Genomic DNA, 13,214 nt, shown 5'->3' on the forward strand with positions numbered 1-13,214 from the left:
AATTGAACTCTCATTTTACATTTAATTCAATTTCTATAGCACCTCACTTCCCACCACAATATCGACGAATTTTTTTGTAATTTTTAACGACGTCAATATTTTAAGTTTTCCGTTTCCATGTTATGCGATTTATAAAGCGTAGAAGTGCACATCCAGCACTAGTATTAGTGGGTATCAAAATTTGTTAGAAACAAGAAAATAGCTAAATATTTTTAATCATAAAATGTTAGACAATAATTTACTATCGACGTGTCAAGTGCTCATGGAATAATAAATCACGCAGGAAAACAGCGAATAACATCACCATTGCCTGCCTATTATTTGTTAGCGTGAAGATTTTACGGGAAAATTATGGCAGAAGTATTTCCGTTGTTTTGATTTTGACGCTGTTAAAATGATTTTTTTTTCGAACGACATTGCCAAAAATTGCCGAACGACATTAAAATTGAGTCCCAGCAATCATTAGACATCGACTCGGTGGAGCGGATCTGTCTAACTGGAGCGCTCCTCTTGTACAGACCGAGGAACAATATTGTAAAAAAGAATAGTACATTGGGGGTTTCAAATTAACGAATTTAGCAAGGCAACTCTGATACTGGTGATATTTTACTTGCTATTTTTGGTTTAGAATAATAAACTGATAAAATATGAGCCATTAAAATCTACGTTTAAAAACTAATTTTCAAGGACAACACTTCTAAAAAGTTCAGTGTCTCCAATGTAAAACATGTACAATGAATTCCTAATTTTAATTTCGAATATTAAAAAAATTATTTTATAATTATTTTAATACATAAAAGATTTTAAATTTTCAAATTTATTTATTCTGTCAATTGATTCACGCATTGTCTCCGACTTTACGCAAGTTTGCAAAATTTCAGATAGATTGGACAGCTAGAAGTGTGTTAAATATTGATTATAAGATTTATAGCAGACAAAATTATTTTTTTCAGTTTTTATAATATTGAAAACAAAAAAAATTTAAATTATTTATTTTGTCATTTGGTTCATGCATTGTCTTCAACTTTACGCAAGTGTGCAAAATTTCAGATCGATAGGAAAAGTAGAAATGTGTTAAATTTCGATTACAAGATTTGTAGCAGACAGACAGACAAACAAGAAGTGAAGTTAAAGAGAAGTGTTGCAAAAAATCACTGTAAGCGCAGACCGGTCCGACACGCGCAGCAGGTCAAAAAATTTCGTATAAGGCTGAAATTCCCCAGAGCGGGCATCAATTCCAATAAGCACAGGAAGCCCTTGTTGTATAGTTGCCCGAGCTCCAATTGAATTGCAGACATCTCTACAAACATAACACTCCGTCAATACACAAAGTCTTGGACCTGTCCCCAACACACTCCACCATTCCCTCCCAGGCCTGATACAGAGCCACCACCAGCATTGCAACTTGTTCCAAACCCAGCCACTGCACCCCAACCTCCGTTCCCCCCACCAGTCACAACACCTAACAATCCCACACAACCCCTATCTCCACCAATCAGACTCCGAAAAACGCCCTCTGATATCAAGATAATGCAAATAAATACAAATGGCCTCACAAACAAAATAGAAGACCTCAAACTAACCACAAAACAACATGACATCGACATCAACATCCCTGTCGGTGGGTGACCTTTGGTCGGACCCTGTAAACGCTGCAGGGCTGCTGGCCCGCTGGGGCGACCGACTTGGCTGGCCCCAGAACTGGGTCTAGGCCCCGCCTCGCGCCATGAAGCGAGGCGGGGAGGGTCAACAACAACAACAACAACAACAACAACATCTCTACAGTACGCGATATAAGTATCTAAAAAGTCAAAATGGTAAATTTGGTTCCAAGAGCGTTAATATATTTAGTAAGAGACAAAACTCTTAGGTACTCGGAATAACATTTAGAGGCTTTTAGAATGTTATTATCCAATGCATAAATTCAGAAGGAATAATTATCCCTATTTTAACGAGTGATGAGTATGTTGGCATCTGCTGAACAATTATTTTAGGCAATGAAACAACTATGCAAAACTTATTCTATTCAAAAACTTTTAAACATAGGTGCGCAAAGGAATTAGGTGGTTCCTGTTTAATTACTCTCCCTTGCACGCGAAGAAGATATTAAAAAATTTCGTCACTAATGCTGAGAAAATATTCAAGCAAATGTTCAAATTTCGTGTTTTGTTTCGATTGGAAGCACAAAAATAAAAATATTTAAGTCTCTGGTTGAGGAAAAAAATAAGAAGTTTTTAAATTATGAACGAGTAATGCTATTGGCTTTGAGAAACAGCTCCGGCTCTATTGACCAATCAGAAGGCTTCTTACAACTCTTGTTGAAATGAAAAGTGGAATAATTTCTCAAGCGGCAACTGTAGAAATTCAATAAAAATTTACAGCGAACTTCAAAATAGAAATCATATTGCACTAAAAATCAAGAGAAAATTGAAACACAGTAATACTTACACACTTCGCTCAGCGTTTCCGAGGGATAATAGCAACAATTTAGTCACTTCGCCATTTTTACTGCGTGCAGAGTTAGCTCAGTCAGCCATTGTGTCTTGTCCGTGGTTACGTGGAAACTTCGATATTTACATGAGAAATGCCACGAGGAAGAGGACGAGGTAAGAAAAGATTCCTTTATGTTCACTGTAGAAGAAGTTGATTGTACTTCAACGTCATATTGTTGCTCATGTAGTGATATTTGAGTGTTTGTATCGAATTTATTAATGTCCCTCCGTCACTGTGCAATTCTCCGTTCGATTTTTTGGGTTCTAATGAAAATTCTAGCGGTTACTATTTAGAATGAATTTGTCAAGTTAAATTCAAAGTGGCCTTGTTACTCGCATTAGAGATCTCAAAATTATAGTTGAAATTCGCTTCGAATTTGTTAGGAAAATGCAGCATTACATACTTGTTTTCATTTACCTCTCCATGAAATCATCTTACCTAAGCTCACAGTATGAAAATTCAAAATTTTCCCTAATGAATACTGTTTTGTGAGTAGCCTATCGTTTGTATCCAGCTGTTCTAAAACAATTTTAATATAATTTATCTGCTTTCTATTATATTTACATTTTAGTTATTATGTAATAAAAGTTTGAAAACTGAAGTAATTGAACCTCATTTCATTCCATAAGTAGTATCTATGTAACTTCTACCAGTCCTGAATTAAGTCAACCACTGACCTGAAATAACTATAAATAATTTTTAAAAAGGTACAAATTTGTATTGAATAAATCGAAACATTAAAGCAAATGCTTAATGTTGGTTGAAAATTTCAATGCTTACCAGTAGAGAGCAATCAGGTATGTTTTGGGCAATTTTGGCTTGATATAAAATTAAATGAGCTTTTAAGGATTAAAGAACAATTTGCCCATCAAGTCACCAGTCACCACTCGGCAAACTGAGCAGAGTGGCCAAAGTCTGCACTTCTGGCAGGCTGGCATAGAACATATCTACTATTCAAACTACAACTAAAGGCTGGAGCAATAGTGGCAGAATCTGGTTTTAGAATCTGGTAATTTCTAATTTCCTCATGACCTCATTCACTAAGTATTTTAATCAATTTCTTGTGTATGATAATGCTGCATGCTGGTATCCAATACACTAACTGATCTACTTTTACTACCTACTCAAAAATGAACTTGATGAAGGCCAACCCATTGCCATGAAGATGTGCCATGTGCGCGGGAATTGGAGTTTAATTTTTTTCAATCTGTGCAGTGCATGGTAATATGTATAGAAAAAATGTGCCCTGCTCTGTCACTAAAATTAGTTTGAACTTGCTTGCGCTTGATGCAGGGCAACAACAACACTGCCACACAGCAATATACATAGCACTTAAGCATATAGATATCTTGATTAATAACCATATATATAGTTGTGTACAGTTTGACAGGATCGTATCTTCTTAACCCTGCGTATGTCCAGGCTCATAGCTTGTATATTAATTGGCAACTGTATGTAGCTCAATGGCTTCCTCAGCCAGCAGCTGCAGCTATACAATGATGCAATCATACCCTCTCACATCTCACCACCTCTACATGCAAATGAATGTACATATGCTAGTAAATATAAATACACCGGTTTCATGCTGCTACCTCAAGTGGCTGCAGCTGCCACTGTGAGATGACTAAATCATATCCTCTCACCACCTCTATATGAATGTACATGTACTAGTCATCTTAAATATGTTGGATGCCTGTTGCTGTCAACAGTGGCACTGGCAGCAGCTGTGGCTGTAAGATGCCACAAGATTTCATATCCTCTCACCACCTCTGTATGAAAGTACATGGACTACTATTGAATATAAATACATTGGATGCCTGATGCTATCAACAGTGGCAGCTGCTGTGGCTGTGAAAGGATGCAATCAGTTCCTCTCATTGCTTCTATATGAACATATATGTACTACTCATCTACCTGTCAATTTAAATGTTGGATGCCGGCTCCTACCTACAGCGGCAGCTGTGCTGTCATATCTTTGTTCCTCCTGGCCATGCACATATGGGTATATATGTAAAGCATTACCACCACAGTGCAATTCTAGGATTGGTGTTTGGTAGTACTTATTGGTCCTGGCAAAGGGTGCCCAGTCTTTGCTTACTCTATCCCTCCAAGACCAGGGGGTTGTGTCACAGTGATCTTGGCATCTTGAGACCAAACTTCTGACAAACCCAAATTAGGAATTTAAATAATTTAATTTTAGATCAAAAGCATATAATCACCAAAAATTTTTCTATTCTATGTAAAGGTAACTTCTATTAAATAATATAAAAGTTAATTATTTTTTGAGATTTCATAGTTGGAATGAAGTACCGTTATAACTATCCAATGTCAATATCAAAGTACCAAAAATGGTGAAGTCATCACCAGTCAAGTTGGCTCACTTGGCTGAACCATACAATAGAATGTAAACATATTCAATGCAACCTATACAAATTGCAGTTCATAAAGTAAGTTAAAAAATAAAGAATTGAGCAGTAAAATATCTTCCTTACATTGGATGCAAAATCCTTCAATGCTGCACAGACCATCAGTTATGACAAGAGAGTTTGGGAGCTTTCTGTCAGACATCACACTTTACATTGCTCAACATGGTGTGTTACGCCCACTTGCCTTGAGTAATTTGTTCCTTATTTCTTGTTAGGACATGATGCCTAAGCTATCTAAGATATAGGTGGGGCTGGATGCTTTGGATTTTGAACAGCCATTTTCTAATCCTTGCTGTGCATGAAAACTTGTCATACCTACATCATATGCCAAAATTAGTGAAAGATGCTTAAAAGGCTGCATCACTGCACCAGAATGCAACTACTAGGCTATGTGCTATCATGCAGTGAAGCCAGAAATTTCTAGATTTCCACTGTATTAAAATAACTAGCCATATTCATTGTTTATTTTTATTATTAAGGTGGATGAATATCCAGTATTATCATTTCTTATGTAGAATACAATTTTTTTTCATAAATTTTAGATTTTTGGGTTAAAATAACCAATTTTCACAAATTGTTGAAGATGTGGAATATGAATTTACAGGTAATTTATGTAGGAGGAATTTTTTATTTTAATTTATTTGGATGAATATAATCATGTTGGAGCTATAAGGAGCATTAGGTAGAACTGTACAGGAAATTTTGAGCTGTTTAAAATTGGTTTTAAAGTTTTCCTCACTTTGGTGATTTAGCTATTTGTCTGTCTGAGAAAGAAATCAGTACAATGAACAAAGCATTGCTTTGCTAATGTTATCTTTAAACATGCGCAATTAATGATCAGAGACCTTGTTGAATTAAATTATCAGAGAGTCAAACAATTCTTCACACATTTCTATTTCCTATATACCTATACAATTCTAGTTTCCTTTAATATATACATTTTCAAGTTTACATACGTACAGCAGTTAAGAGTACATTATAGGTACCAGTATTCAAAATTACATTGTAAACCTTGCATCAAAATATATGTACAATTTATGGGCCTTAGATAGTAGTCATTCAGTTGATATTGTTAGTCTCCTTATTGATCTTCCAATCTGCAAAACAGTACTATTTCTTTTAATCAGGATACTGTTTGTGCTATGTGTGTGGTTGATTATATAGGTATATGAGAACTAGTTTAGCTAAAATATTGGAAATTTGGAATACTAGTATTATTTGTGTGTATTGTGTCTCTTCTTGACAAAGCTGAACTTGGAAGGCAATGGAATGGTTGTCTTTTTGCAAAGAATGAGCCAAGCAAGACTGAGCCACTTTGGGAACTACGCAACTTAACTGAAAGCATAACAACAAAATTACTTTGTAAAATTACTTTTACAATGTTAACAATAGTACCAGGAAGAAACTTTGAAGTGCACTTCAAATGAAAGTTTTTTCAGTACGCTTATTTGATCAATATTCAGACAAACACATTTTCCTATTTGTGTAACCAGTAGAACTGCATGGTTTTAAGACTTCTGAAAGGAAATCATGAAATTTTCCAATATTCTTGTTGCTGGAGCTGTCATGATACTAGAAAAACAACTTCCCATCAAGTTTCTAATTCAAAGGTTATATTTCTTAAGGTACTGGCAAACGTGGACGTCCACGTACATCTGAGCCTGCTGTGTCGTCTCCAGCTACAGACGATGAGCCAAAGCCTAAGAAGCGCCGCGCAGGCCGACCACCTCGTGTCGATGATGCTGATAACCTACCTGCTAAAGTTGAGCTGGATGATGAACCCAGTGAGGATTTTCAAGAGGAAGAAAATGGACCGGTAATTTTTTCTAGATTTTAGAGTAAAATCCTGTGTCGCATATTTATTGGTGAAAAAATTATCCAGTGTCAATAAATTTACTGCTATGTTATGATATATTAAGTCAGATAGCATGGTTATTGCATGAAATGCTCAAATTGGTTCGCGAAAGTCTGTTGAAAAGAGCAACACGCCGAGAGACAGACAGCCATTCTTTCTCAAGGTGCATGTTAGACACTCAAAAAAACAAAAATTGTTAATATTATTGTTCATTTTGGATCTGAGTATTTGAAGCTGTTGCATGTATTTATACTTTCTTTGTATGTCAAAAAGATGTTTGGTTTGTGCTTGTTACTTCTTGTCCACAACAAGACTTTCAAAGTCAAGTAATCAAACAATATTGTTATTCATATGTCATCTCTATGTCAACTAATAAAAATATCTATTTCATATCGGTAATTGCATAATATTTCAACATTTGCATGTCTTCCTATTAATATGTCAAATGCTAATAATATATACCTTAACGTATGTCAAGTAATCATATAATATTTGGATGTCTTGTCATTGACTAACGCAGGCAAAACCACGACTCTCCAAACGCGGACGAGGTGGCAGGAGGACATCAGGCCGTCCTCGCAAGTCTCAGCTGCCTCCTCTCTCAGATGACGATTATGAGGAGGAAGAGGAGGAGGAGGTAGAGGTGCAAGAAGCTGGGGAGAGCAGCGTCACGGTGCCTGTACTGGAAGAAGAGCAGGCTTGTGGCCTGCATATGTCTACTGTTCAGGTTAGTAATGTTCAAGCTCATTAACCCTCACTTCAACTTATTCTGCTAGACGTCGAGAAAAAGTGTAACATTTGCTTGTACATATTTGATTCATTTCAAGATACTAAAAAATTAATAAAAATATTTTATTTCTAAACTGTAGTTAAGCTATGATATATGTTACAAATCCACTCACACAATTGTTGTGCACAAATTTAGTTAGCTTCTTTCATAGAGTGCATGCCATTTATTTCGCAGGTAAAGGCTCTCTCACATTTAGTGGCGTGTAAAGACTGCGGCGAAAGCGTCTCGATCTCCGTCCGTCCCACAACCAAAGGTATGATCTCCGAGTTCGTCGTGACGTGCACCGTTTGCGAGTCCAAGAAAGTCACAATCACACCCAACCTCGTAAGAGAGCGCAAACGCAAGAGGGAAGTCAAGAACCTTGTGCTGCAGAAAACAGAGAACATAAACTATGCACACGTGGCCGCCTTCCTTGACAATGGATTGGGTTACAGCGGCCTCCGCCATTACTGTAAATACTTCAATGCCAGGTGCCTCAATGAAGCTACGTTTATTGTGTATGCTCGGCAAGTCATCCAAGATGTTGTGAATGACACAGAAGACAACTTGCAATCGAATGCTCGCATTGTACGAAGAGTGTACGATGCAGGCGTTGATGAGATTCTTGACATCACGGTCTCGTTCACCACAACCTACCATCAATGGGGCAGTGATTTCTGCCTCGTTGCTGGCGCTGTTATTGAACTGCAGACCGGCCTTGTGCTGGACTACGATGTTGCAAACATGTATTGCCACGTGTGCAAGATTAATGCCAAGAGAATCATATCGATGACCCCAACAGAAATGACCGAATGGTTCAATAAACATCAGAGCTCCTGTGAGATTCGTGAGTGGTGTGATGAGTTGGATCACGACGCCGAGGAAGGAGTGAAGGATATCGAGCCCAAGTACTTGGAGTGTTTCGTAGCCAAGAAGATCTGGTCAAGATCAGTTGAGAAGTTCGGGTTCCGGTACTCGACGCTGATCCATGAAAGTGATGAAAATATACACTCGGAGCTGTTGAGAGCCGCGCCGTACGGAGACACTCTGGTTGTCATTGACCATCTCACCAACTGCTTCAGTCGTCGGAAGAGCGAGCATGCACGTACTGCATTCCAGAATAAACTGAAATCTAAATGTCCTCGCGAACGCGTCCAGACCAAAGACAGAATCATGTATGTGTATGCTATGTCCATACCCGAGTATAACAGGTTCGCTGTTGGGTCTAACATAAAGCTCAGGGAACTGGTGAGGAAAATGGAGATGGAGGAGGCCGAGACTGAAGGTTTTACCCTGCAAGTCTTGGACACTCTTCCCACCATCCAAGCCCACGAAGTGATACCTGCAGACGACGAGCAGTCGGAGGTAATATATACACAAGTGACGGGTGACGAACATGGCGGGGAAATGTACACGATCGAAGCCGATGTTGCTGACCAACCTGAGGAAGAGGAAGATGATCCGGAAGAAGAGATGCAAGACGAGATTCAGAATGAAGACGAGGATACTGATGCCAGTTTGAATTCGCCTGCTCCTTTGGCCGCAAAAAAAGCTCCACATGAAATCAAGTGCGAGGTTGAATCTGAAGCTGAGATTGCGTCACCGTCGAAAGAAATTATCGAAGCCCAGCATGAAGAAGACAGTTATAAAAACACTGAATCCACCAAAACCAAGAAATCTGATTCTTCAAGCTTAAAGGGTGTTGCTGTGGCCGTATCCGAAAAAAGTCAGAGCAGTGACAGGTCCAAAAGTTCAGTAAATGTCTCTGGTGCTAGGACTGTAGTGATTTCAAGCACCTCAGCTAGCAAGAGTGGCGCACCCACACAGATAATTGTTCTGCCAGCAGGTAGCACGGCTCTGGTCAAAGCGACGACCACAGGCAACGAAACTGCCGTCGTCAGCAAAGACATAAAAATAGCATCAACAAGTGGGAGCAAATCATCAAATGCGGATATTGTCAAAAAAGTTGCCAATGGAACCGAAGCAGAAACGCGCAAGGAAGTGACTGCTAAAACGATTCCTGAGTAGTGAATTTGCATTCCTCTTCATATTCCGATTAGTGATCAGATCAATGATAATGACGAGTTTAACTTTCGATAACTAAGTATTATATTTCAATATGCTGTGTGTAATTGCTTGTTTAACTCAACGAAATGATTAGCTGGCGGTCATTTTAATTATTATAAAGGTTTTCTACGACTTGTGATGGTTAAAATCATTCTATAATAACATTTATGGGCGAACATTCAAATTTCACGGTTCGCTTCTTCTTGCGGATACTGGAATATTTTGTACCGGCGTGCCAGTGATATTCTTTTTATGCTTGTATTACGTTGAGAAATGCCAGTGCGTTGTCTACAATCACTTATTATTATAAGTTCATTGCCAAGCGCAAACCTCTGATTACAATCATTAAATAATTTTCATGTGGTTGGAAGTGCCCTCCAGGTAATTTCTACCAAGAATGGTTGAGTTCGTTCGAGCGTCAAAGCGAACTTTATGACTACTGAGTTTTTATTATATTGTACGGTGTCTGAGGGTTGATCAATTTATTATGTTGGTATAAAGGAAATTTGTACAGACATCTTCAATAACGCATATTAGTTTTTTACTGTATAATGAATGTTGACGAGGTGGTCTGGTCTCGTTATTTGCTGCCCTGTACATGAATGCTATCAACGTGTCATATTTGAGATTTCAATGCAGGGATTCACAAAATGTTCTCGTTACTTACTTCAATGAGCACACCTTAGTAAGTACTACAGTGGGGGGAAATAAATATTCGTACACTTGAAAAATCGTATTTTAATGTATGGAAGTACACAAACTTAACAGGAAAAGTGATTTAAATTATGTATAGAGACGCATAGTATTCAAAAATACTATCAAAAGAAATTAAATCTCAAAGTTTGTGTACTTACATACATTAAAATACGATTTTTCAAGTGTACGAATATTCATTTCCCCCCCACTGTATATTATATCACTAATGTTTCCAACATTGATATCCAAAGGCATAAGCTTCTAGGATAACTCAAATAAATGTTACATTTTGCATGAAATATTGATTATAAATTAACGGCGTCTCTGTAATGGGCTGGACCCGGTTGAATGAGAGGATATAGGCGTTACAAAATTTAATGTAAGTTCCTCTTTCTGTACAGTTAGAGTACATGAAAACTAATACATAAAATAAAAGTAGAAAAGCGTCAAGAACAAAAAAAGCTTAAAGGAATCCTATGAAAGGAGGAATCCTAATGAACATAAAGATTGAATACAATGAGAAGAAAACTAAATGAAAAGAGTATAAAAGTTTGCTGATAATGGATTAGGACAAAAATTCATTCTCATGTAAACTTCAAACGACTCGAACTTTCGTTGACCGGTAGGATCGGCTCGAGAAAGCATGTTGGGAATATCAGACGGTGCGGTCAACAAAATGCATTTCCACTTGTTCCTCATGTAATAATTTTGATGACTATAAAATCTGGGAATCATTTCACCGGGGCAAAAGGAGTAGCTGAATAGAGAATGCGTCTGAAAAATAAGTGAGCACAACTCATTCACAATGACAGGGAAGAAAAGTGAAATTAACTCAGATGTGAAAATAAAACTCCTTTCAAGAAAAGTAGAACAGTCAAACTACCTTAAAGGCATTTCCGGAAATGAAAATCCATCGACATGAACGGTAAAAAATCTCATTGCACGACGAGTATTGGAATACTAAGATTGAAAATAAGTTGAGTATACAGAGAGTCAGACTGAATCGTTTATCTCACAGTCGATGTCCGAAGTTTAGCGCTACAAAAGAAATATGTGAAGTTTCACTTTTAACAGTATTACTGATTACTGGAGGGATAGTTATTAAACCGCGATGTTTTCAACTGTATACTCAAATAAAACCGTTTCAATCCAATATCCATTGGGACCAACTAGTTTCCGCTTGACTAATGTTATGGGAAAACAGAAAAACATCTAAAAAAATAAACTTTTCCAATTTCAAGTATGATCAGTCGCTTCACTTCCAGGTATGATCAGAATCATTCTTCAGGTGGCGGGGCGTTGCGGTCCGGATCAGGCATCCTGCAATAAAGATCATCAGATTAGAACCCTAGGGCCAAATTATCAGGAAAATTCATTAGTTCTGAACCCAATCAGCTAATGACAAGCGACTTCTCAAGCTGAACCCATCAATCACAGACGAGAAATCTGGCGCTTTGTGAAGTTGAGCAACTTTCAATTTTGCGACCCCAGGTTCACCGTCGCGAGACTTCAGACAAGCTTGGCGGTTACGAAAGGCATATCTTGATTCAGTGGCTTCACCCTTACTACACTCATAAATTAGATAACACTCTGAATTTTATCATCTTTATTCGACAATTTACTTGCAATTTTTGCTGAGCAATAAGAATTTGTAACACTGAAGACATTTTTGGCACATAAATGTTCATGAAGTGTGTAGTTTATATACTTTTTAGGATGATCACGGATGTCAATATTTATTCTGCAGTGATTGGTACAACAGGCATTTGCGAATCAGCGTGTGCTTGCTGCAAATACTTGTTATTACCATACAATTGTTAAACACAAATGCACCCTATAAAGAAGAGTTGCTTCCTTCGACTAACGGTAAGGTAATTTATTAAGAGGAAGGGATATCACTCTAAATTGACAGTCATAAGTCACTCTGGAGTGAAAATCACGAGTCACTCTGGAATGACAGTCATGAGTCACTCTGGAGTGACAGTCATGAGTCGCTTGGAATGACAGTCATGAGTCACTCTGGAGTGATAGTCATGAGTCACTCTGAAGTGACAGTCATAAGTCACTCTGGAGTGACAATCACGAGTCACTCTGGAGTGACAGTCACGAGTAACTCTGGACGTGGCCTCAAGTGTGAGTGTCCGGTGCTTAGCCTCGACATACGAGGTTGCTGCAGGCCAAATCGCTTATGGGAGCTAGTCAACTGGCCATTCATCGACCACCTAAAAACCGCCCGACGATTCCAAACATCACCCCGACAGAAATCGGGTTGAAGCGATCGCGATATCGCGGTTGATAACATGAACATCTTAAACACGCAGTGCGCCTGGGGCAGCACTATGAAAAAAGATCGAATTCTCAACTCCATCAGCAAATCAACAACAGCTTTTCAAGCTAAACCCGCCAATCACAGAAGAGAAATCGGCCACGTTTACCTAGGCAGGTTTTGACAGTACGGCCTGTGGTCTTTAAGCGCAAAGTCTCTCAGACAGCTCTCGGTGTCTTGGCTCGCAGAATACGAAATTTGACATAGAGATAATAATTATTTAACTCACCGGAAGATGGCAATTTTCTTGTCATAACGCTTCTTGACGTCCAGAGGCGTGAGGTAGAGGTACTGAGTCTGAGGTCTCGACGCTTGGATCATCATGTCCATGCTTTGGTTCCGAGAAACGATGTCCTGCAAGATAACAATGACTGTAAGTAGATATTCACAATAGCTTAAACAACATAGATGAAAAAATAAAATTAAGTCACGAAATCGAACGAAATAATTAGCGGCTTCCCGAATTCATGTTTGTTCTTTATTCATAAAGTGACAAAAAATGATCAGTGACACTTTTTTTTGCACAATAAATAATTAAATTCATCGATTTCAATCTTGCACGTTCAAATAAATGAAATGATT

At 38.0% G+C, this 13,214-nt stretch overlaps 2 protein-coding genes across 3 annotated transcripts in view; one reads left to right on the forward strand and one right to left on the reverse strand.

Annotated features, from left to right (window-relative positions):
* Positions 1-2,312: 2,312 nt before the first annotated feature.
* Positions 2,313-10,180, forward strand: LOC108672531. 2 transcript variants are annotated; one of them, XM_018160219.2, is made up of 4 exons: positions 2,313-2,606; positions 6,545-6,735; positions 7,295-7,501; positions 7,739-10,180. In XM_018160219.2, the coding sequence occupies exons 1-4, from the start codon at positions 2,585-2,587 to the stop codon at positions 9,569-9,571; spliced, it is 2,253 nt and encodes a 750-aa protein (XP_018015708.1). In that variant the 5' UTR covers positions 2,313-2,584; the 3' UTR covers positions 9,572-10,180. The 2 variants fall into 2 exon arrangements, with proteins under 2 accessions (XP_018015708.1, XP_018015707.1); XM_018160218.2 differs by lacking the exon at positions 2,313-2,606 and adding an exon at positions 3,112-3,290.
* A 487-nt stretch (positions 10,181-10,667) lies between these two features.
* LOC108672530 (structural maintenance of chromosomes protein 6) overlaps positions 10,668-13,214 on the reverse strand; it is a 32,857-nt gene continuing 30,310 nt past the window's right edge. Inside the window, exons 22-23 of the mRNA XM_018160217.2 lie at positions 12,862-12,986; positions 10,668-11,626 (exon numbers count right to left, since the gene is read on the reverse strand). Coding sequence (XP_018015706.1) covers positions 11,584-11,626; positions 12,862-12,986 — 168 coding nt within the window. The 3' untranslated portion in view covers positions 10,668-11,583. The remainder of the gene's footprint in view (positions 11,627-12,861; positions 12,987-13,214) is intronic.

This window comes from Hyalella azteca, unplaced genomic scaffold (assembly GCF_000764305.2).
Source record: "Hyalella azteca isolate HAZT.00-mixed unplaced genomic scaffold, Hazt_2.0.2 contig5093, whole genome shotgun sequence".
NCBI lineage: Eukaryota > Metazoa > Arthropoda > Malacostraca > Amphipoda > Hyalellidae > Hyalella > Hyalella azteca.

Excerpts from the sequence above, each read along its gene's own strand:
- LOC108672531 (XM_018160218.2), top strand. The coding sequence starts at position 3,266 with ATGCTTACCAGTAGAGAGCAATCAG. Across the intron at positions 3,291-6,544 it reads TACCAGTAGAGAGCAATCAG|GTACTGGCAAACGTGGACGT; the intron begins GTATGTTTTGGG and ends ATATTTCTTAAG. Across the intron at positions 7,502-7,738 it reads TGCATATGTCTACTGTTCAG|GTAAAGGCTCTCTCACATTT; the intron begins GTTAGTAATGTT and ends TTTATTTCGCAG.